The sequence below is a fragment of the Drosophila santomea genome, chromosome 2R (genome assembly GCF_016746245.2).
Source record: "Drosophila santomea strain STO CAGO 1482 chromosome 2R, Prin_Dsan_1.1, whole genome shotgun sequence".
NCBI lineage: Eukaryota > Metazoa > Arthropoda > Insecta > Diptera > Drosophilidae > Drosophila > Drosophila santomea.
The window spans coordinates 9,365,446-9,389,549 of NC_053017.2; the positions used below are offsets into that span (position 1 = coordinate 9,365,446).

The following is a 24,104-nucleotide window of genomic DNA, read 5'->3' on the forward strand; positions in this document are numbered from 1 at the left end:
GGCCTGAGCTAGAATTAGATTGTATTATCGCTACAATCTGGTCACACTTGCAGTAGTGTTTTTGGTGTTTTTGTATTGCAAGATTTTTGCGAAAAATAAATACATAAGCTAGTGTAATTTGTGTTGTTCTTTTGTGAAATGTAAAGTGAACACAGACACCATAGTTTAGGCCAGAGTTCAGTGCATACAATGTACACATTGTACCACCCAAGAAAATGACTAATTACAGCGTTTAGTGTAAGTGTTCCCATTCGAGTGTGTGTCCATTGGACTGCAGAGGAAGCGTCTGATAAGCAGCCATCTTCTTATAAGAATGGCAAGAAAATCCCTGCCAAATATATGTAAATCCTAAAAACTATTGCCGTGCAGCAAGGGGCACATGCCTCCTGGCCGTCCACGAGATCGAGAAACAATAGATTTAGCAACACCACAACAACAACACACCCAGACATGTGCATCGCGCAGCTAATCTATTGTAAATAAACTGCGTCTGCGTCCATTGTGAACGAACACCTTTTCTCGGTCACGTACGCCGATTCCGATTCCTCGATTCCCGATTCGCTGATTCTCCGATTCCGTTGCAACCAGCAGAGCAGTTTGCAGGGAATTGGCGAAAAACCAGGTGCCCCACATCCTCCAGAGAAGCAGTTGCAGGAGCTGTAGGAGTGCGATAGGAGGAGAGCAGCATCCACGGCATATTCATCGGGTGAGTTTCCCAGACGAAAGTGCACTGCTTTCCAATTGGCGATTCGCAGCAGCGAGTCCGCCGTGCAAAATCGATTTTTCAATTCGCCCACTGGGGCTGCCTCCCTACCACCCACTGCGTACCGTCCACTTTTTACTGGAACGCTTGGACGCGAATTAATTCCATTAACTTGGGTAATTCGCCAGTGCGGTGTGGTTCCTTTTCCGACAACTGTGATGCACAGTCGAGGTCGGGTTTCTAGGGCTCTTTACATCTTAAATCAGTTTAAATTCAATTTATATTTGTTGCTGTAATATGATATATTTAACACATTGTTTTGAAATTACAATTCAATGAAATAGTCCCATAGAACCCAATAGATTATTGAAGTATCACCGATAAGTAGGCTTCGATTGAAAACAACATACAACATTTTTACAAACAGACGTTTGTCTGTTTTAAGCAAGAAATTAGGCTAGCTTACTTGCACTTAAAACTTAGAACGATTTTGACAAAGATTCACACTAATTTTATTAGTGATGTCCCACACTTTCGGGGACTTAGTGTTATAGTTTTCCGATTCATTCAGAATGTTATGAACAAAAATGCAATATTCCAGGGTAAAAAGGACTGTGATTAATTAATGAAACTATAGTTGCTGTCTGATCACTACCATTAATTTTCCAATCGTTTCTAAGGCAGCTTGTTATCTGTAACTCAGAATGTTATGAAACACAACGAATTATAATTTGTTGTCTTTTTTATTTGATAAAGTAAAGGAAAACATGATATTAAGCTATGAAGCTGAAATTGGGGTCTATTTATTTCCCGATTTCTATGGGAGGAATACGATTAGTTCTGCGGTTTCTATTCCGATCTATTGGGACTTATATGCAGTTTGCACGAGAAAGGTTTTCTGAAGAGTTTCAAAAAGATATTTGGGATTTGAAGTGACTACTATTTCTTTTAGAGTACCCTCTGGTTAAACTTCCACTACAGATGGGTTCCAATTGACGTTCTTATCAATGAACTGGAGCGCATTTTACAGAATGAATAGCTAGATCGATCTGAAATTAGAAGGTACGAGCTGTCTTTGTAGTCTTTATTTAGAAAGCAGCTGCGGTTTTATAGAACCTTGCCCGGCCGTTCAATGACTTCTTTCAAGCAAACAAAGGTAAACAAATGTTTGACAAGCCTTTGACGTGCCCACAGGATAACGAAATCAACTCTTCTGGAGGCAGCAACTGACCTGCGACAAAAGGGACTCACAAAGAAGAACATCTGCCGTCCTGTCTGGCTCTCTTCTTACCTGCCTCATCCAGTCAAAAGGACTAGGTTCAATGTACGCCTGCGCAAACATCGTGGCAAAATGCAGCTGCCACTGAAACAGGACAGCCTTAAAACCGACGGGGAAGTCGTGATTTTTTTTAGCGACATTTTGCACTTCCTCTGCGACGACAGTCGCAGGCGGAAGTCTCGAATTGTGTAACAGTTCTGGCTGGCTCCTTTCACCAGCTCTCGTTCCTCGTAAATTGAATGTAATCGCCTTCGATCGCAGTCGTGTCCTTTCGCCGCTCACATACCGGTTTTGATACCCAGTCCACCAGTTGTTCAGAACGCAACTCGAAACTCTTCCCAGTTGGAGCACTCATCGCTCCCCTCTTCCTGTGCTTAACCTTAGCCCTAGCCCCATTCCCATGCCCATGCCCATCCTTATCCCTACGGGTCTCGGTGTCCAGTTACAGCTGGGAGAGTTCAGTTTTCGGAAAGCTGTTTGCTCTGCGTTTGCTGCAGGTTTTTTATGCTGGCTCTTTGGGCATTGGAGAGCCATCCTGTGGGGTCGGGCAGCTGATGCCAATCCAAAGGCTGATGCTGGAGAAGCAGCTGGGCGTGGGGCCAGGATATCGGCTTTCCTTACCAGCTTCATCAGTTTGGAGTTTGAAACAAAAGACAAATACTCATAGGGCATCAATTGAGTTATGATCTATTACATTTTGGATATATGTAGGTTTAAAAAGCGTATATATTGGGTTCTCGTTTTGTACGTTTGGTTTGTGTGAATTTAGACAAAACGAACTCATTGCAAAAGTAAGGCTGTTATGATTGATTTATTACATTTTCCCCGAAAAAAGGTACCTTTCCTTGTGTTGAATGGTGTCACCGCAAAAAACATGTAACTGCATTGCAACTGCGCCAGGACAAAGGATGTCATTCATCAAAAACGAGTTGGAATCGCCCCATATACTTCGTGTTTAATTAGCTTTTCGTGGTCCCTGCTCGCAAAAAAAAAGAGCGCATTACAGTGCTGAAGAACTGAAAATTTATAGCAGAGCTAGATAGAATAGTTGGGGGCCCCTTTGTGCAGCTGGCAGATGTCCTTTGGTTCGTGGCACATGCCAAGGCGAGGATCGTTGAACGAGGAGCAGGGCAAAACGAGCCAGATGTTAACGACCGCTCCGTTTGTGTTCCGTCCGTGAAGAGTAATCAATGCAACAGCAGGCCAGCTACGTAGTCTCTTTCTCGATCCCTTCGTAGCCATCGTCCTTTCAGCTTGGTTCTGCTCAATGCCTCAATAGCTCAATACCTCAGAGCCGGCTGCAACTCGTTGGACTGCCTGCCCGCGAGCGACCATTGCATTTTACGGCCGACATCGACAGACATCTGTCGGTTCCAAAAAGGCCGGTCTGCCGCTGTGCCACCCAGCCAGCTGTCCTGAACGAGCGAGATGTTCGAATTAAGGACTCGGCGTGCAGGTGATGCAGTATTTTCCGCCTGGAGCACACTTTATCCTTGCAGAGTGCCGGGTCTCCCCTCAATTTTTTTGTGGGTGGAGAATGAGTGCTGCTGGGGTTGTGTGGAGCGGAATGCGGGACACTGCCTATGGGGGATGGCCCAAAATCAGCTGTTTGGCGCAATGTTTATAAACAAAAAGCGAAACTGTGACACTGGCAGTGGCAGTAACCCTTAGACACGTCTGGGCATATTTTTGGAATCACCACCAGGGCAAGAGCCCGAACCCGAGCCAGAGTCGCAGCCAGAGCCAGAGCCAGAGCAACCACCGACCTACTTTGGCGCACTTGCTCTGGGACACATGGCGCATGGGGTGGTTCCGCTCACACGCACGCACCACATCGAACCGCACGGCCTTCTCGTAGGTGCAAGGACGTTGGGAAAACCCCCCAAAATGTAAACAAACGCAAGCAACCCCAGCAGAGACACCGGCACCGACCGTATCCGCTCTTGCTCTTGCTTGGTCATATGCCTCCGAACCCACCACCTACGGAACGGATACGGTTACGGCTGATATGGATTCGGTGGCGTGTGCCGGCATGTCATCCATCCACCCAACGTCTTCGACACGTCACATTTAGGGGTTTTCCCAACCAAAAACAAAAAAAAAGAACCCAAACCAAACCATAACCATATTGAGACCAAAACAGAGCGAATCCGTGGTGGTCGGTGGTAGTTAAGGCAGAGCAAGGAGCATCCGCTCCCGCTCCCATTCATAAAGCATAATAAACATACCCCCGGACCGACTAGGTGGTGCTTTTGCCAAAGATCCCGTCCGTAGGTCAGGTGTGGTGGTTCCGAGTGGATGAAGTGCGAACAAGTTGTCAACTCAACAGGTCGCCGCCCCGCCGGGTGGTTGTGATGCACTGGTGGTCGGTGGTCGGTGGTCGATGGTCGGTGGGTGGTGCAATGCGATCCTTTTCAATCCAACTGAGGGTATTTTACTGATTAGTGAGGCGGGTTAAGTAGCTAGAGCCCTTGGTGTTGGGAAAGGTTTGGGGCTTCCCCCAATTTGCAGTAATATAGTAGTTTTGGATTCCTTTTCAAATCGTGGCATACTTTGCAGAGATTTTTCCCAACATTTGCTCAGTGTTTTTAAAGGGAATAATGCAGTGAAATAGGTAAAAAGTGACCACATTTTGGTTCGTACCCATTTTAAAGTATATAATGATTCAATTCCTAGCTATGATTAATGCAATATTATATAACTATTCAAATATGGATAATAATTCAATTAATATCCATTTATCTTAATCTATAAAGATATTTGCATGCAAATAGTTCGCTTTGATGAATTTATAATCCGATGTAAATTGCCTTGCCAATTTTTTTTAAATAAATGAATGAAATTAAATGAGTTTCTAGTTAAGACTTAGCTTCCTTGCTTAAATATTTTGCTTTAAACTACAATTAGGTGTCCTTTGAATTTGCTTTTGCATTCTAGTGGCCAATGGCCTCGTTCTATATGTTGTTCTAATGCCACAAATCTGAATGCGGAGCATGCCGCGACTAAGGTCCTGGTGCGCACATCCTGCTCCGATCGACTTTCCCTTGGCAGGATAACGAAGTGGCCACTTGAGCACGGACACGGGCACGGCAACTTGAAAAGTTTTCGCTTTTTCTCGGCGTTCATGTTAGTATATATACAGGATATACTTAGTCATATATCCTGGCACTTCTTGCTCCACATGTACCATGCACACATACATATACTGAGCCGTATATCCTTGCGCTTTCTGCTCCACATGGCCGCCATTTTGTTGACCAATAAGACTTGGGATGCGAAAAGTGTCGAGCAATAGACGAACAATGGCGAGGAATAGAGAATTAATTAGATTGGCAGCTGCTGGGCGTGCTGCAGCTGAGAGAGAGCCAGAGAAATAGATAGAGAGATAGGAGAGGGGAGTCAGGAGGGGGATAGAGAGGAAGAGAGAGCAGCGAGTGTGCGCGGAAAGCCTGCAACGGGAAACTTGTCATCGAATTCGAATTCTACTCCTTCCTTCTCCTTCCTTTGCGCTTTCTATTCACTTAGCACATAATAACAGCACAACAACATCAATAACCGAAAGAATGGACGCCAGGACGAATGTAGCTGGGCGCCTGCTAAAAAAAAAAGAAAACGCACAGAAGCAGAGCACTAGACACCGGGAATACACACAGAGACACACACACGCACCAGAATCACAAAATGTAACGAACGAAAAGCATGAAAACAAAACAAAGGCCAGCGGCAAAGGCAGAGAAACGAGCCAAAGCCAAACAGTTGTGCAATTGAGATAAAGGACAACAAAAGGGAAACTTCGAAAAGGGGACGCGTGCTTTGCTTTTTGGTCGATGCCTGTCCTCGCCGCACAGTGGGATATTTTTAAAGATATTAGGAATGTGTGTGTGTTTCTTTAATCCTTTAAAGCCCAAAAATCATTACACTCATTGTCCGGTCTTTTGGTGAAAGTTCCAAAGCTGGTAAAAATCGTTGCATACCTTCCGGAGACTATTATTATTAAAATATTACAACAGCTCGTTTAGTTTGTTTTTAAATCTATACATTTTTATTAGTATGATAAGGTGATGGATACAAATAAATTAGGAAAGAATAAAAGAAACTAAAAAATGTTTTTTTGTATTGTGCGGGAAAAATATATAAAACCATGTTTCAACATCGCCGATTAAAATAATGAAGTTGTTGTATAAAATGTATAAATACAGATAAAGATTATGTATCAGTTCATAAAATAATTGCAAATGTAAACAGAATGCAAATTTATAATGTACCACCTTTATAAGGCAAATCCCACTGTGCGGATTCGACGCGCGTGCTTTGCGTCACAAAAGGATATAAACAGGCAACTGGCAGCAGGAACAACTACGGCAGCACAGCTACAACAACAACGAGCGGCAGGAACAAGCATAGAAAAAAGCATAAATAATCTTGTAGCTGTTGTCGCAGCTGAGGCGCAGCGGAGCTCGAATTGAAATTTTGTGAGAAATTGTGTTGGAGAAATGCCTTGTGAAATCACACGAGGCACAGGACGAATGTGTGTGCTCGCGTATGTATGTGTGTGTGTGTGTGCGTTTGTAAAATGGAATATAAAATGACAGGCGGAGTGGTATGGTGCGGAGTGGAGGGGGGCGCGGTGGGAATGTGGAAAAAGGGGACGCGCATTATGGCGGTTCTCCGTGTGTTCTTCATCGACGACGTCATCGCCAGTTGTTGTTGCTGTTGCTGTTGTTGTTGTTGCTGCTGCTGTTGGTTCCTGTTTTCGCTTTTTACCGTTCAGTCAATGACCACATTGTGTACACAACTGCACTGTTAGTATGCGTGTGTGTGTGAGCCATTCCTGCCGGAAGTTGAAGCCGCCGCCTGGTCATTCTCGCTGCTTTGCTGCAAGCTCTCTCTCGTTCGTTCGTCCCTTTCCGCTCTCTCTGCGTTATGCCTGAGTTGCTTTGGAGAAACAAGTTTTCAGGACAGGATCCTTGGACACCCCGCCACTTTTTGTTTCTTTCGTTCAAAGTCCTGCCGTGCAGTGTGACCGTTCTTTTGTGCTCTGGTCACGCTTTGATCCTGCCGTTGGCCGCTCCCCCAAGCTCCATTTTTCCATAGGCGTCGCCCGGCTAATGACATGTTGTAAATTATACTACCACAAGGCATTCCTTTCGCCGTTTCAAGCTGCTGTAATTACTCAGCCCGGTTTCCTTTTTCCTTTTTTGTCCCTCTCCTTCGCTCCACGTCCTGTTTTAATATTTCGCGTCGGTTTTTGTATGGGTTTTCTGCACACAGGATGCAAGAAACCTTGTTATCGAATCGCTATCACGTAATTGCTCGCTGCAGTTGCAGATGTGCTAATTTGTATTCGCCAAGCGCATATGCCATTAAATTGTACATTATAAGGGATTTAACAAATTATACTTCTGCGCTTTTGGGAAATTAATGTCCTTAACAGTTGCTACAATATAAGATTTTTTTATTGCCGAAATGATTGGGAAATATAATTGGGGGCGGTATAACTTAAGGCGCAAAAAGCGATCGGCTTAAAGTGACGTCCTTATTAAGCTGGTACAAATATCTGCAAACGAAATATGTCCTCATAAAATGTAAGGCAAGCTCAAGCCATATATTTGAATAGCTAATCTAATGAGTACAAATTTTGAAACCGATCAATAAAATTGTTTACTCTGTATAGCACGAATTAAATGGGAATTTTGTAGCATACAAGTAAACAAACAAACGAGCCTTGCTCTTAGCCCTATTTGTTGGTTTTGCAATAATTATAAAAATATGCAATTATTAAGTACGAGGCACACGAAGCCGTCTCAAGTGAGAGAGTCCTTGCGTCCCGTCTCAAGTGGATCTTCAACCTCTTACCTCTGCCACTGTCGTTTACCTACGAACGATCGCTGGCGATCCGGGATCAGTAAGTCCTAGATTAGATCTTCGCCAAAATCCGAAATCCGTGCCAGGACAATGCATAATGAGGATTAAGTCCTTTGCGATTTCTCTGACTGCTTACTGAGATGCAGAGAACGAGAGAGAAGTCCTGACTGCAGAAGAGAGCGTTTCGCATGGCGAATGCATTTTTCCTTTTGCCACATTTGCTTTTCGCAATAAAACTAAAGAGCAGAAAAAAAGGCATTGTTCGAACCACGGATGAATAGAGGAAAAAGGAGGAGCGGTTAAAACTGCCAGTTTTCCACACGGCTTGCATTTCCCTATCCACAATTATCCTGTCAAACTTGTTTGCGCCGTCTCCCTCTAGCTCTACACAAATTTTTCTTTCGCATTATGCTTTGACCAGAGCATTCGCATTAAAAGGACAACGCTCTTGTGCGACGTGACTGTGTGTGCGTGAGCGTGTCTGTGTGTGCGCGCTTGCTATGTGTGTGTGTGAGTGCGAGCGAAGAGCGAGTTCTTTCGACGCCTGCGTCGCCATCGTCCTGGCATCGAATTGCCGTTCAGTCGACGCTTGCCACTCAGACCGCTCAGACATGTCGCGCCCGTCGTGAGTGCCAGTTAGGAGTCCACATACATATACATATATATAAATATACATCCTCGAATAGAGAGAGCAGCAGCCATCAAGTCGAAGACTGTGTAAAACGCAAAACAACGACGCCATCAGATGTTGCAGGATAACATAAATTAATATCAATCACGCAGCAAAACCAAAGTATTCATCCCAAATCATTCTAAAAGAATAGCAAAACCCAAAAAAAAAGTGCTCAAGTGTATAAAACATCAAATTGTGCAAATTAGTTACAGTTAGTTAAAAAGCAGCAAAAGTTTCATATGCAAATACACAATAAAATAATGTGCAATAAACTACCAATCAATTCAAACAAAAGCAAAGCAGCAGCATCCGGAACAACAGTCACATCCAGCAGGAGTTGCTCATATAGTTACAAAAGTACTTTCGACATTTTGTTGGGATTTACGCACGGCGAGCATAGAATAAACTAGAGAAGCAGAACCAAAAAAAAAACCCATCAAAGCACATCACAAGTGAGTTCCGAATTTCGTCCTTTCACAAACACACTCACATATTCGTAAACACACACACACACACACACACATGCATACGCACTCGCTGCATTGCGACTCGTCCATGTCGAATCCCCTCTGTAGCGAGTATATCCTGCCCGCTCACTCGCTCTTCCCACCATATTCGCTCTTCCCTTGTCAGCTAGCAAATAGTTTTGCGCACTCGTCAGCTCCCCCCTCTCAGATATCCCGTTACCCCTCCCCTTCCCCAACATCGTCGGCTCTCCGCTCTCGTTCGCTTTTTGTCTTCTCGCTCTCTACGAATTCTCGGGTGGTGGTACAGTTTTCTTCGTGGTCGAAAAATTGCGTAAATTTTCATCTAGTGCTCTGGGATGTCTCGCACAGCGTTGTCCTCGTTATCGTTATCCTTGCTGCTCCTCCGGCCTGCAGAACTTCCATTCTGCTTGTGCGGAAAATAGGAAAAACAAACGGAAAAACGATTGAAATTGGTATTGACTGGGAAAAAGATGTCGCCGGATTTGTGTCATTTGCTTATTGGGCGTTTTCAATCCCTATAAATGACTTGGCATGGGAATAACGGTTCGTCCTGGGGCTCAATAATTAATTATCCACTTCATCTTGATTTATTGTGTTTTTTTTGGGAGGCTTATCGTATACAGAAATACACACAGAGAAATTTTTCAATCACGCATGACTCATGTACCTATTTATTATTTTACATTTCACACTTTAAAGTCATTTATCCTTATCTATGGCAATCAATTAAAAGTAAACAACTTTGGTATACAAAATAGGTGGAGTACTAGTTAAAAATTCATATTAGTTTAATTTATTTGTACGCTAATTTCAACGATTATAAACCTAATATATATATTTATATAGAAAGTGTTAATAAAAAGCGCCATATTATGAAATAAACTTAAAAAATAACTATTTTAAGTTATCTCAATCTAGTCGGTGATTGTTTATATATATTTTGCGTGCTTACATAAATAGCGGTTTTAATTTTAATAGAATTATGTATTATATCGAATTTGGGAACACTTCTACTTTTTGACAAACTTGTTTACATTTATCATTATTACTTTATATTTTACTTATACATATTTGAATAAATATTTCCTCAAAATAAAGTGCGGTAAGAAATGAATCGAACTAACCATTTTCAGCCAACATACAGTATTTCCATGTTACCGGTTATACCTTTAACTCACAACTTTTCAGCTGGTTCTGCATGAAATCTGATATACTTATTCAATTTACAACACATCGCCGTAGTTAGTAGGGTTATCAAACGAACGATCATTGCACTTTTTATGGGTTCCTATGGGTTATGGCGGGTAGCGCTGGCCCATGAGGAAAACCACTCGAATGACAGGGGCGGGGGAAACGACAACTGCATATCCTGCCAGCCTCTATTCTCCTGCCAGTCGTCCTGCCTGCTTGCCTGCTGTTGTAGCTGCCGCGCCCATTAAAAAAAAAAAAAGAAAACCTCGAAAAGTTGCAGCTGTTCCCTCAGCGCTCCTTCTCTATTTGTTTTGTGGCTACCAGCCATAATGCCGATCCCAAGCGATCCGATCGCTGAGCGCTTAGCAACGGGGCAGGCAGACGGGCAGACGGGCTGGCCATGAATGGCATCTGCCCGGGATTAATGGGCCGTGCACGGGAGTACGGAGTTCTAATGCTGCTTCTATCACAGTTCCAGATCGAAGCGCCCGAGCTGTGAGAGAAAAGTGTCTCGGCTCAAAGATTAAAAAGTCCGACAACAGGTCGGAATTGAAAAAGGAAAGAGAAAAGCTGAGACGAAAATGAAAATGTCAGAGGTGCCACGCATCATGGTCTTTCGACCCACCTGGGAGGAGTTCAAGGACTTTCCCAAGTATGTGGCCTACATGGAGTCACAGGGCGCCCACAAGGCCGGTCTGGCCAAGGTGGTGCCACCGCCGGAATGGGTGCCCCGTCGCAGTGGGTACGCCGATCTCGATGCCCTGAATGTCACGATTCCGGCGCCCATATGCCAGGTGGTGACCGGCAAGCAGGGCTACTATCAGCAGATCAACATACAGAAAAAGCCACTCACAGTGAAGCAGTTTAGCGAGCTGGCCAGCACCGAGCGCTACGCCACACCCAAACACTTTGACTTTGAGGATCTGGAGCGCAAGTACTGGAAGAACATAACATATGTGGCGCCCATTTATGGGGCAGACGTTAGCGGAAGCATCACAGACACCGACCAGGATGTAAGTTGGTTAGGGTTTAGGGTTTCGGTTTGGGCTTTAGTTGATGATCCGTTGCCGATTCGTTTGCCGTTGCAGAGCTGGAACATCAACCGGCTGGGTACTATTCTTGACTATGTCAACAAGGATTATAACATCCAGATAGACGGCGTGAACACAGCTTACTTGTACTTTGGCATGTGGAAGACGACTTTCGCATGGCACACGGAGGACATGGACCTCTATTCCATCAATTACTTGCACTTTGGGGCGCCAAAGACGTGGTATGTGGTGCCGCCGGAGTGTGGTCGCAAACTGGAGAAGGTGGCCAACCAGTACTTTCCGGCCAGTTACAAGAATTGCAATGCATATTTGCGCCACAAGATGACGTTGATTTCACCACAGATTCTCAAGCAACACGACGTGCCCGTCAGTAAGGTGCGTTAATGGGTAGTAATTATGTCCCTAGTGGCCGTACTAAATCCGGCTCTTGCAGATCACGCAGGAGGCGGGCGAGATCATGATCACGTTTCCGTTCGGCTACCATGCCGGCTTCAATCACGGCTTCAACTGTGCCGAGTCCACCAACTTTGCCATGGAGCGCTGGATCGAGTACGGCAAGCGGGCGGTGCAGTGCACCTGCAGCAACGACATGGTCAAGATCTCGATGGACACATTTGTCAAGCGCTTCCAAAGCGATCGCTACGATCTGTGGATGGAGGGGCGTGACGTGGGGCGGCATCCGGAGGATCCGCCGAATGGGGTGCCCAGTGCAGCTCCCCTGCCACCACACCTTGATGTCCTGCTGTGTGATAAAAAGTAGGTTTCCTTGCGCTCCTTAGGGCTTCCAGTGTGTCTTATTCCCATCTCCTGCTCCTCCGCAGAATGAAAAAGCAATGCAATCCCACCAAAGCCAAGAGTTTCAAAGAGCGTAATCCCGATCTGGACCTGGATGAAATCCAGCAGAATCCCAACGTGCCCGACGACGTCAAGGCCATGCTGAAGGAGAGCGTCCTAACGCTGGACACGGGCGATTTAGCCACGGATGAGGCTGATTTTCCCAACGAGGATGCCATGAGTCTACAGAGTCCGGCGGATCTGAAGACCAAGCAGGAGCTGCTTGAGTACATAGACGACGGCACAGGTGTGTGGGTCGGCAGGTGCCCTTCAAAATGAACTCCCCCTTTCCCCAGCTGAACTATAATATGTTTCCTTTTTTCGCATTTGTTCTTTGTCTTCCCCATTTGCTTGTTGACAGAAGATGATGATGAGGAGGAGGACTTCAAGCGGCGCAAGCAGAAGCGGCGCTACGATGCCGACTACGACGACGATTGGCTGGCGTCCAAGCGCAAGAGTAACTCGCGAAACAGTCGCGGTCGTAGTCCGCGCACCAAGGATGACCGTTCCATATCGCCAGCCTCCTCCACTTCTTCGACGTCGCGGGGCGCAAGGCGTGGCAAGGCCAGCGGCACGCCCCGAAAGACTCCTGCACGGCGGAAAAAGGACGCTAGTGCCACATCTCCGGCGGTCACTTCTGCTGCAACTGCTGTAAAAACAGCCACATCAGCCGTGGCAGCTGGAACAGCATCACCAGCCACAAACACAGCAACAGCAGCAGCAGATGGCGGAGGAGGTGAGAGCAGCAGCTTAAGCAGCCACTGCACCACTGCATCCACATAATCACAGCTTCACCTGTCCACCTCCAAGCCATCCAAATTCTTTAACCCAATGCCCCAATGCCAAAACGTCCCTTCTTTAGCTACAATCATTCCAAATTCCACAGCATTTTTTTGTTCTAACCAAATTGACAATGTCTCACATGCCGTTCCACATGCATTTCATCGTTTTTGTTTTGCGTTTAATGTACAAATAAATCGTTCTAATTGTAAGAGTGCGTCAGAGAAATATACGATCACGCTTTTAAGTCTATGCTAAAAACTAACCGAAAACCAAAACTGTTTTACTAAACCGAATCCAAGGTGTTGGTGCTGTCTGGGCCTGATCCGTTCCTCTTGTTTTGCTGCCCCAGAATCCGCTTCACTTGCTCTTTCGCTTTGACTACTCACCCTCATTCCACCCAATCACAATGCCTCCTCCCCAGAAAACCCCCGAGTCCACATGTGTGTGTGTGTGTGCCTGTGTGTTTACACCAACAGTAACCGTATGAAACGCATTTAATCACAAACTATTGAAATCCCTGCTCGATCAAGTACTAAACTCTATCGATTGACGTTTTTCAGATGCCAAAAAGGAGCGACAGTCGCTGCAATTTATGCAACAATCGCGTAAATTTGAGGGCAAGATACCAAAACTAAGTCAAAGTCAAACGAGTGCGGCAGCAGCAACAGCAGCAACGGCAGCAACAGAAGCATCCACATCCAAGTCTAGTCAAGAGCAGCAGCAACAGATTGTCTACGTCAACATGTTGCCCGCGGCCAATACCCTGAATGGCATTCCACAGCAGCAGCAGCAGCAGCAATATGCGAGCACGGATGGCAATGTCTATCAGCTGCAAAATGAAATACTCTGTGATGCGAACGGACATGCCGTGAGTGCCGCCACGGCTTCATATCAAACTACGGCCAGTAGTCCGCAGCAGCAGCATCAGCAGCAGCAGCAACAGAATGTTGCAGCCAGTGTTGCCGGTAAGTGTGCAACTTGAATTTGTTCGCTTTACGTTAATTTGTTTGTTGGTTGTAGTCTTTGTGTATGGTTTAACCCTCTTGTGTACTCGTATTTGGTGTTTCAGTTGAAGCTATTACCACTAACCGCTCTCATTGTAAATACAAACTCACACAATTATGATTTTGACCGTCATCCGAATTGGCCAACTTCGAATCCAATCAATTGTTTCGTTCTGTAAGTGTTGTCGCACATCCATGTCCATGTCATCCATTCGGTATCATCTGCACTCCATTCCAAATTGAAAACTGCATTTTTATTTATCAACTTTTTGTGCCAAAATTCAAACGCGCGCCACTAAGGGAGAACGTTTCGAATGAGAACAAAACATTGAATTTGACTTCCATTTGTGTGTTCCGTGTTCTTTGCCCCTCCAAAAAAAAATAAAACGATAAAAAAAGCAAAATGAATGAAATGAAATAAAAAGGCAATGAAATCTTCAATTACCCATTACCGACCTATCGAAATCCAATCGCATCGCCCAATTAATAACAACAACCGCTTTCAACTGCTCCACACACTACATGCTCGTCTTTAATTTGCGACACCCTTTCCCAGGTCTGTGTCCTGTCTCTTCTCGAATTGTCGAGAGCATTGGAACAAACACATAAATAAATGCACAAATCATTTCAACCGAGGGAGGGAGGGAGCTCCGTGCAAAACAGTAACGCGTCGAAAAAGGCTCAAAAACAATTGTCGATCACGTATTATTTTACTTTATTAGCTAGTTTAAGCTAGTTTGTTCTGCAGTTCAAACTTTGGCGCCCAAGCTGTGAGACCAATGAGAGCAACAGTGCTGCCCATGCGCGCGCCGACTCCTGGCAGCACTTGCGCGCCAAATTTGAAAATTGAGTTTATAATTTTTAGATTTGCGATTATGATTTAGTTACTTTTAGCAACGACACTTTCCCGTCTTCTACCTCTCACTTATTGTTTCCCACTCCACCACACTGGACACCACACAAAACACAATCCGTTCCCAGCTCCTGCTCCTTCGCAAAAGTCGGAGGAGGAGGAGTCTGACCAACGTTGGCCACACACACACCAGTTTCATCCTCTGCTCTGACCACCTGTTACCACCACCTCAGTTACTGAAGTCGATTATTTATTTAACTTTATTTAGTACGTATTGAGTTGCGAGTACTGTACCAGAGTTACGATTACGATTGCTGTAATGTAGATCTAAGTAAACACAAATTCTACCGACAAACAAAAACCAATTCACTCACTTTCTATCTATATGTCCTGTATTGCCGTATCCAATCGATTCGATGAATAGGCCCGTCCGTAAATGCATCAGATGCACTCCATCTGGGGCATTTGCGTATATACAGTTGGCCGCAAGTAGCTTTCATTTTGCACAACATTTGTTTTATGCGAACCTGATTTGAGTGAATTGTTGATTGATTTCGATTTCAATTACGAATTGATTTATTGATTTATGCAAATATTACATTCAAACACATCTTTTATGAACCAAACCAAATATGTATTTTCAAAATATATATAAACAAAAGACAATGTGGTCACAACTATTAGTTCGTCCTCCATCCTGCACACGAACGCCAACACCAACGGAGTGGACGCAATCGCCGCCACACAGCAGCTGCAGCAACAGCAGCAACAACAACAGCAACAACAACAACAACATTACCACTATATCACCACCACCGGCGAGGATGGACAAACCCCGACCACCATAGTGTTCGAGAACTACAACGGCGGCATGCCAGCGGTCAGTTCCGCCGCACCAACGCCCGTTCCCGTGTCGCAGGCCAACTCAGCCGCGACGACGACCACCACGGCGCTGGTTAACACGGACGGCACGATCATCGAGTTCGATGGGAGCACGTACGAGGAGTACCACGTACTCAAAAGCGAGCCCGGCAGCAGCGATTGCCTGAGCAACGGCAGCAGTGCCGTGGCCGCCGACATAATCAAGTACGATCCCCAGCACGGAGTCGTTGGCGACGAGGAGGACGACGAGGAGAACGGCTTGTTACAGGTGAAGTACGAGGAGCAGAGCCTCGAGCACGATCCGGATAACGAGCACGATGCGGACCAGGAGCACGAGTACGAGGAGTTCCAGGTGATCAAGGCCGAGGTAGAGGCCGAGGCGGCGGAGCTGGCAGCCGGCACCACCAGCTACACGATCAGCCAGGACCAGCCGGCACCGGGCACCCCGGTGCTGTCCTCCATGGTACCCAAGTCGGGATCGGCGGCGGCCGCCAAGCAGAAGCGCAAGCGCAAGACGCGTGTCATCGCCGACGACGAGCAGGGCGAGTACCTGGAGAAGATGAGTGTACGTGGCCTGGACATTGCCCGCTACGAGCACATCATCGACGGCGTGGCCTACTGCCTGGTCTGCGCCAAGAACGACATTTTCAAGACGTTCAAGAACAAGTACAGCTTCCAGCGACACGCCTACCTCTTTCACGAGGGCCAAAACCGCAAGATATTCGCCTGCCCCATCTGCAACAAGGAGTTCTCGCGTCCGGACAAGATGAAGATGCACAAGAAGGACAAGCACGGCGACGTGCCCATGCCGCCATCGGCCACCACGACTCCGCTGAAGGCTGACGGTCCGCCGGCCAAGCGGGCGCGCAACTCCCGCACGCCGCGCGTTCGCAAGACGAAGGGCGGCGATGGCAGTACGCCAACCAAGAAGCGGCTGGCGCAGATCGACAGTGTCCTGGACGACGTGCAGAATGGAGAGTCCCTCACCATGGCGCCGGTCAGCGTGAGTCACTCCCAGCAGCAGCAGCAACAGCAGCAACCGATGCAGCACAGCATCACAACGCTGGCACCCACGACGCCGTCGCAGCCGCAGCATCAGCTGCAGACGCTGCCCTCGCTGGACTTCAGCGGCATGATTCTGCCTGGAGGCGCACAGCTGGCACTGGCCAATCCGGGCGCCACCAGCTCCGTGGGACTGCATCGGGGACCAGCCACGCCGAATGGTCAGCCGGCGGCGCCCACCACCACGCTGATCTACTCGAACCAACTGGAACTGCAGCAGGCGCTGCTGCAACAGCAGCTGCACGGCCAGAGCATCATGATCCAGGATCAAGCCGGCAACCTGGTGCCACTGCAGCTGGACGGAACCCAGGCGATATACACGACGGCGCCGCAGGCTCAGCGCCAACAGACCACGGCCACATATCAGACGACGCAGCAGCAGCAGCAACAACCAGCGCAGCAGCCCGCCAGCCAGGCGCAACAGCAACCCCACTACGAGCTGGACAACGTGACCTATTTGAGCTCCACGGCGGCGGCCACTCCGACGTCAGCAGAGCAGCAGCAGCAGCAGCAGCAACAGCAGCAGCAGCAGCAGCAGCACGTGATCGGCACGGTGCAGAGCTATCAGATCCTGACGCCCGACGGCCTGCAGAACTTCCAACCCAAGCTGGAGGCGGCCGAGCTGGGCGACCTGTGTCCCTACTCGCAATACACCTTCACCACGCACGCCGGAGCGCAGCCCACGCTGAATGCGAACGCACTGGACGCGCAGAACCATCAGCCGCAGCAGCACCACCAGCCGCAACAGCACCACCACCAGCAGCAACACCACCAGCAGACGCAACTACTGCAGCAACAGCCATTCGCCACGCACCACAATCCGCACCAGCAGTTCATGGAGCTGAAGAACGAGCTGCTGATCAAGGGCGGTGACGCCTACACCCTGGACACCGCCTCCATGTACCACCTGCCCTTCTCGCCCACCTCGATGATCAATGCGGTGAACGATGTGAACACCTCGTCGCTGCTGGAAACCAAAGAAATTAGGTAAACGCTCTTTCCAACTAACCAAGCCCACTATTGCCCACTTCCCTGCCTCCCTTGTCTGCCCGACTTTTCTCTTAGTGTAACGCGCTCGATTAGATTGCCGCTCTGTATCTGTATCTGTAACTGTACTATATCTCTGTATCTGTACCTATACCTGTATCCTATACCTATCTTAAACTTAATCCATATTGCTATCTCTGCCACCGTAACCCCTTTATTGCGACTGCGACTCCGACTCCGATCTTCCTTTCCTGTATTTAGAATCGCGAATCGACGGTGTACTTAATACAGAAAATTAAACACTAAACACCCGATGGCCGCCTACAAAACACGAAAACCGAACATTAGGGGAAGGGGGGATACATTAAGTATTGACTTGTTTAGTTTTTAGTTTTAAATTAGGATTATGCATATATCTTAGTTGTATTATTTTGTAATCATCCATGATGTACCTTTTTATTTATTACGTATCTGCATTATTTAGTAGTCTTTAACAGAGTTTTTCAGTTGGTACTTTAGTCGTATGAATTGAAGTTTGTGCATTTATTTATTTACCAATCATAAACCCACTGAGGTACTGCACTCTATTTCGAATAGAATGTTCCCTGTGTGGCTTGTTGTTGCTTTCTTGTAAAATGATATGCCATCGAATAATACCAAATGAATTCCCCGAATTAATCACAATAACCAATTCGAACCCCTTTTTGTTTCGAGAAATATTTGTGTTCAAATACGTTTTATACTTCAATGCAATTTTGTTCTTTTTCTTTCTTTTCTCTTGTTTTATTTTATGTACACACAACCAACCCACCAACCAACCAATCAATCAAACAATCAATCAAATCAACACTCCAACAATATAATACCCACTAAAAAAATAAATAAAAAACGCTCCCTAACTATAGCTACGATATATCAGAGGCAGTGCTATTAGCTCTCTGAATAAAATGATCAACACAGAAAGCTGCAGCCAAAGTACCAAAAATTCTATTTTACGAATACAAGACTATACACTGAGTTCGCAATGAATACGATAGCTAAACGAAACGAGTATAAAAGTGAATACCACCTAGCCATAATCCCAATCGAAAGCAACGCAAATGGAAGCCATTTTCAATGTTTGCCCAGATCAGCGGCCAAGCATATAAACAAGAATCCACCAAACTAATTTAGCGAAGCATTTGTGTACTTACAACCGACACATCACATACTCATTTTACTCGATTGATTCACTGATTCATTCACTCTTCCATCGTTTCCCGTTTGTGTGTGCGTGTGCAAGAGCAGCAACGAGCAACAACCAATATTCGAAAGAAACAAACAAGCAAACAAGCCAAAAAATGATCTCCAACACTCATAAAAAATAATATAAACATATAAAAAATATTGGACAATTAGTGAAAGGTATGTGTACTTTTGTTTATTCGCCTTATTTTCTTGTTTCCCATTTTGTTTTGCATAACACTTTTCTGTTTTGTTACTAACCCTGTCCCCTTGGGTAACTGCATCGTAATAACCACTGGTATTCAAACACCCACTAAAAGGGAACCGCACTGTTCAGATACTTTTGTGTACATGGGGTGTAAGTATCTGAAACGTCATCTACTGACCACTAACCACTGATCACTGACCATCCGGGAGCAACACCATCTGATCCATCCACACATCCACATTCGATCCATTTAAGCTATCAGCCATAAGAGCCCTTATCATTTACTAACCAAAATTAACTTTGATTTAAGCATATCTAACAACTAAATTAAATGAAAGGAGTCGAAACAATCGAAACTAACACCAATTGAAATGAGAAATCAGCAAATATGCTAATCAAATTGTTTTTATTTTTCTTTTTCACCCGACAACATTTTACGTTCGTCTGTTGTTTGTGTTCTTGTGTTATTCCCTATGATTTGCACACAAAAATTCATGATCATGCGACACAACAACCACATCAACAACCACATCAACATCAACATCAACATGAACAACAACAACAACAGGTTCTTCTAAACACGACAACCACCAGAAACAAATGTTCAAGCGACCATACAACACCACAACACCCAGCAACAACCACAGAACCCAGAACACCACAACCAATCCAAATCCGAATCTGAATCTGAATCCGAATCCGAATCAGAGTCAGAACAATAATACCACGCCACAAGATGATTCGCAGCGCCGGCAAGTGGAAGCGTATCGCATTTACTACGAAGAAATCGTCGTCAAGCAGGCTAATGCCCGTGCCCGTCTTGCCGACCGCAGCACAAGTTGCAGCAATAGCAATAGCAACAGCAACAGCATCAGCAGCCGCAGCAGCAGTAGCGGCAAAGGCAGCGACAGCGGCAGCCGCAGTGGCAGTGGCAGCAGTTTCGTCGACAAGTTCACTGACTTTGTGACCCTTTCGAGCCGAACTTCTCCCATGCCCAATCCCCCTGCCCAGTCCCATGTGCCGCCACCCACAAGAAATGCGACTAATGAAATCCTTCCTCCCAACACGAACAGCAGCAGCAGCAGCGGCGGCAGCGGCAGCAGCACCAACGCCACTAGCAACACTGCCGGCAGCAACAGTGCGTCCGCCGTGGTGAGCAGCAGCGCGAGCAATGGCCTCAAGCCGGCGGCCAAGAAGACACCTGTCATTCTGCTGGCCGCTCGTGGTGCCGCCAAGCAGCCGCAGCTCAGCATTCTCAATGGCAACACCAAGGCCGGAACGGGAAATGGAAGCGGAAGCGCAGGCGGAGGCGGAGGCGTTACGTTGGTGCGCGTCAATGCATCCAATCGCAATCAGCGCCAGGTAATCGTCGCCCCGGAAGTTGCTCCTGTGCAACAGCAATCGGTGGTCGAGGAGGAGCTGTTGGCCGAGGACGACGAGCTGGAAGAGGAGCTGGATGAGGATGCAGTTGCCCTGGCCGGACTCTCCTCTTCGACTGCCCAAATCCTGCGGAAGTTCCGCATACCAAAGGGCACAGCCGTGACGGCCAAGTCGGGTGACAACTACCTGGCCATGCCCACGCCAACACCGTCGCCGCCGGGTGTTGTCAACTTGGTTAGCTCCGGCGTTGAGGCTTCCGGTTACATCGAGAACGACGACGACATCATCGAGGAGCTCAACGAGGACGACCTGGTCGAGGAGATTATCGACGAGGAGCCCAGCCAGGAGCAGACGGAGTTGCAAGAGGCGACGACCGCCGATGGCCTCGATCTGAGCAGCACGAACAGTGCGACGGCCACAGCTGGCACCACCGTGCTGCTGGCCCCCCAACCGCCTCCGCTTCAGCTCCAGACGGTGGCCTCCAACGGCACCGTGACCTGCTTCAACCTGCCGGCCAACACCATTCTGCTGCAGTCGGCCGACGGCAGTATAATCGCCGCCACCCAGGTGCCGCATCCCAGCAAGGCGGGCCAGCAGCAGCTGATTGCGCTGCCGGGCAACGTGGCCCTGGCCAGCGAACCGGCGTCGCAGGCTCAGGCCACGTCGGCGCCCCAGGCCACGCAGACCCTGATCCTGACCGCCGACGGCACGGCCATTCCCATCCTGGCCACAACTCCCCAGCATCAACAGCAGCAGCAGCAACAGCAGCAGCAGCAGCAACAACAGCAACAGGCTGCCGCTGCTGCTGCTGCTCAGTTGTTCGCCGCGTAGGGTCTAATGGGTGGCCAAATGGGTCGATTTTTGAACAGTGCCACCATAATGCCGACCACTTACTTCTTTTAAAAATCTCTCACCTGTTCAGCGCAGATTCGGTTGCCCATGGCGCAAAGCTGGAACTCAGCTCTGTGCCGTCGGCAACGTTTAAATGTTTTTAGGGTTTTAGAATACTACTTCAAAAATCGTCACATTTGGCCACCAAAAAGCGGGGAAACGCAGCAGGAGCGTTTTTACAGAAAATCGAAAGAATATTAACTCAAACATAAGCCAAGCTAACTCATTGATATTACCACACTGTTGGATGTGCATACGAAATTTATTTTTTTACTCAAAAAACCAAATGCCTACAAGAATATAAATCAAATGTTGTTCAACACACAGAAAAGCACACACACGCGAATGGATTTGCGGCAGAATCAAATGTACGAGTATTCGGTTCACGGCAAAACTTGAGAGCATCGTAAATTAAAATAATTTCTACGCCTAAGCTAAATTTTAAACGTTTAAGTGCAAACACGAGACACACACCCCAAACCAGTTGTAACTATTTCGCCTGCCTACAGTGCGGGCAGAATATGTTTAGTGTAATTTAGTTTTGCGAGAACGGTTCCGTTTCTCTAAAGGATAGCTCACTTTTGTAACTACCGGGAGCGTTCTCGAAAGATACTTATAAATATAATTTGTTCCTTGCATAATGAGAGATGGACACAGGCAACTATGCAACGTATTTCATGTAGTATTTATTCGATAAGTTCTCAATCTATTTATTTATTTTTGTTAACTATTCCCATCCGTGTACCCCGCCACCCTTACCCTTGTCATTACACTTTCTTTTGCCATGTTGTATATTCTTTACATATATATATATATATTATATATTTTATTTGCAATCTTGTTATGCCATTCGTATAGGAAAATAGGAATTCAAGCATAGCACCGACCTAACATTACTCTAAGTTGTAGGCCCGATACTTTAGACTAAAGTATTTTTTTAACCCATTCTTGCGACACCGACGGCCCAAGAATACAGAAACCACACACACATTAAGCTAAGCGAAGCTAGGGTTAAGCCTAGGCTAACTAAGATACTTTAACCGATGGAAGACAATGATTTAAAATAGCTGGTAGTATGTACTCTAAGACAAATAAGCAAAACTGAGTTGCACTTCTGTAAGATATACTGTAACTAATAACGAAGCGGAAAAGCTACAAATAAAGCAACTCGAGTAGCCTACATTATGTATAATACAAATTCTAAAGCTAATATTACTTTACGTATACATATATATATATTTATTATAAACAATAAAAATACAATTTTAAAAATTTAAAGCAATAAAACATTACGTATTCATTTATTTCTGCGCCTTTTGCTGGCTACACGTCTCGATTGGGTTTCTTCTTCTTTGGCTGGATAGCCTGCATCACCTGGACGTACCAGACGAAACCACCAACATGTGCGCTCGGCGGAGTTCGGTAGTTCTCCATGATCGTGATGTTTAATTTGTAGAAACCTAGGGGGAAGACGTTGGGAAAGAAGGTTTCGTTCAAATAGGCGTCACGTGCTAGCAAATGGCCGTAATATGGACAGGAGTGATTGAAGTTTGAGAACATCCTGCTGATTCTCAGAATAATCAAACCATAAGGAATAAAGCTGCGCCTGGATAGTGCATCGCACATGTTTATTTGAACGTCCACGAGAAACGGCTGGAACTGGTTGGTGTAGTCTCTCTTGAGGATCTGAAACCGAATCTTGAGATAACCTGGTTAGTGGAGCAATCAGATGCGTGGGGAAGACCGCCGAACTCACCGTTATATTGTACAAAGTCCTTAGAAGATAGACATCCATTTCAGCCACCGCCTTGTTCCAGTTAACGGCTCTTATATGGCACGAAGCGTTCGCCGAAAACCCAGGCACTGTTGAGCACTCAATATTTTTCAGTTTGTACACTATGATGGGTTCGCTGAGCTGGAAAATATCACACATACACATGGACTTCAAGGATACTGGGGCAGTGCTTCACTCACGACACTCCAGAATAGGTAACTGCCAAATAGGACTAGGTGAATGGACTGCATGTTACTCAGCAAGCATCGGAAAATAACCTTATGAGCTGTGTTTAAATTCCTATCCCAACATTCTAATGTGGTTTTAATAATCAAAGCTCCATTAATTGATTGGATCAGCTTCAATGATTGTGTACTTGTCATTATACACAAAGCACCATACATTTATAAAAATCTGTGTGGTACAGATCAAGATTTGTAAGCGACGTTTACAACTTTGTAATTATTTTTCTAAATTTTTCTAAAAATTCAATTGTGAGAGACTTAATTTGAGTGGAAATTTTTATTAGGTCCAAACTAACAGCATTACTGGTAAAAATATTTTATTTTAGTGCCCATTATGGAAATTTCCAAGTTGTCTATCTGCCTTTAAAATGCACTTGAGTACAATCCATTATTGTATCCTTGAATCCAAAATATCCTAAATACGTTACAATGTGACAGTCATTGTAATTCCCTAATTACCCAAAACTTTAAATAGTAAAAAAATTTAAAAAATTAATCGATTTGAAAATGTTTAGCTTATATGAATGCGATATCGATTCAAAGAAGATTTTTCTAGTTATTGGTGGTATGGTAGCAGGCGAGTCTCTTGAAGTAGTAACAAATTAATTACATTTCATCTCCGTAAATGAAATAGTCGCTAAAAAAGGAAGCACAATTAGTTTGAGTATTCTGCCGTTTTCGCAACTAGAACCAAACCCGCATCGTTGAAATAAAAATGAAGTGTAA

At 45.9% G+C, this 24,104-nt stretch overlaps 2 protein-coding genes and 1 long non-coding RNA gene across 10 annotated transcripts; 1 reads left to right on the forward strand and 2 right to left on the reverse strand.

The window, feature by feature from the left end:
* The first annotated feature begins 35 nt into the window (after positions 1-35).
* On the forward strand, positions 36-22,539 carry LOC120446836 (probable lysine-specific demethylase 4B). Of its 8 annotated transcripts, none has more exons than XM_039628024.2 (9): positions 36-706; positions 10,672-11,212; positions 11,288-11,626; positions 11,685-12,007; positions 12,073-12,332; positions 12,447-12,821; positions 13,429-13,833; positions 15,388-17,656; positions 18,562-19,060. In XM_039628024.2, exons 2-9 carry the CDS (start codon positions 10,781-10,783, stop codon positions 18,596-18,598), a joined length of 4,440 nt encoding a protein of 1,479 aa, XP_039483958.1. In that variant the 5' UTR covers positions 36-706; positions 10,672-10,780; the 3' UTR covers positions 18,599-19,060. The 8 variants fall into 8 exon arrangements, with proteins under 8 accessions (XP_039483958.1, XP_039483955.1, XP_039483957.1 ...); XM_039628021.2 differs by lacking the exon at positions 18,562-19,060 and adding an exon at positions 20,162-22,539 and having other exon boundaries at positions 37-706; XM_039628023.2 differs by lacking the exon at positions 18,562-19,060 and adding an exon at positions 20,162-22,539 and having other exon boundaries at positions 37-706; positions 12,450-12,821.
* Positions 2,654-4,873, reverse strand: LOC120446837. Its single transcript, XR_005615893.2, has 2 exons — positions 4,211-4,873; positions 2,654-3,563 (listed from the first exon to the last, which is right to left on the reverse strand). It is a non-coding gene; the product is annotated as an uncharacterized LOC120446837 (long non-coding RNA).
* Positions 22,540-22,682: 143 nt separating the features above from the next.
* On the reverse strand, positions 22,683-23,483 carry LOC120444828. The gene is made up of 3 exons (XM_039624784.1): positions 23,334-23,483; positions 23,116-23,274; positions 22,683-23,045 (listed from the first exon to the last, which is right to left on the reverse strand). Exons 1-3 carry the CDS (start codon positions 23,382-23,384, stop codon positions 22,683-22,685), a joined length of 573 nt encoding a protein of 190 aa, XP_039480718.1. The 5' UTR covers positions 23,385-23,483.
* Positions 23,484-24,104: the final 621 nt, after the last annotated feature.

What these genes read in the sequence shown, in the direction of transcription:
- LOC120446836 (XM_039628021.2), top strand. Translation starts at nt 10,781, where the DNA reads ATGAAAATGTCAGAGGTGCCACGCATCATGGTCTTTCGACCCACCTGG. An exon ending in ACGACGTGCCCGTCAGTAAG is followed by an intron (nt 11,627 to 11,684) that starts GTGCGTTAATGG and finishes CGGCTCTTGCAG; the next exon opens with ATCACGCAGGAGGCGGGCGA. An exon ending in TGTTGCAGCCAGTGTTGCCG is followed by an intron (nt 13,834 to 15,387) that starts GTAAGTGTGCAA and finishes TATAAACAAAAG; the next exon opens with ACAATGTGGTCACAACTATT.
- LOC120444828 (XM_039624784.1), bottom strand. Translation starts at nt 23,384, where the DNA reads ATGCAGTCCATTCACCTAGTCCTATTTGGCAGTTACCTATTCTGGAGT. An exon ending in GTTACCTATTCTGGAGTGTC is followed by an intron (nt 23,275 to 23,333) that starts GTGAGTGAAGCA and finishes GATATTTTCCAG; the next exon opens with CTCAGCGAACCCATCATAGT. An exon ending in GGACTTTGTACAATATAACG is followed by an intron (nt 23,046 to 23,115) that starts GTGAGTTCGGCG and finishes ATTCGGTTTCAG; the next exon opens with ATCCTCAAGAGAGACTACAC.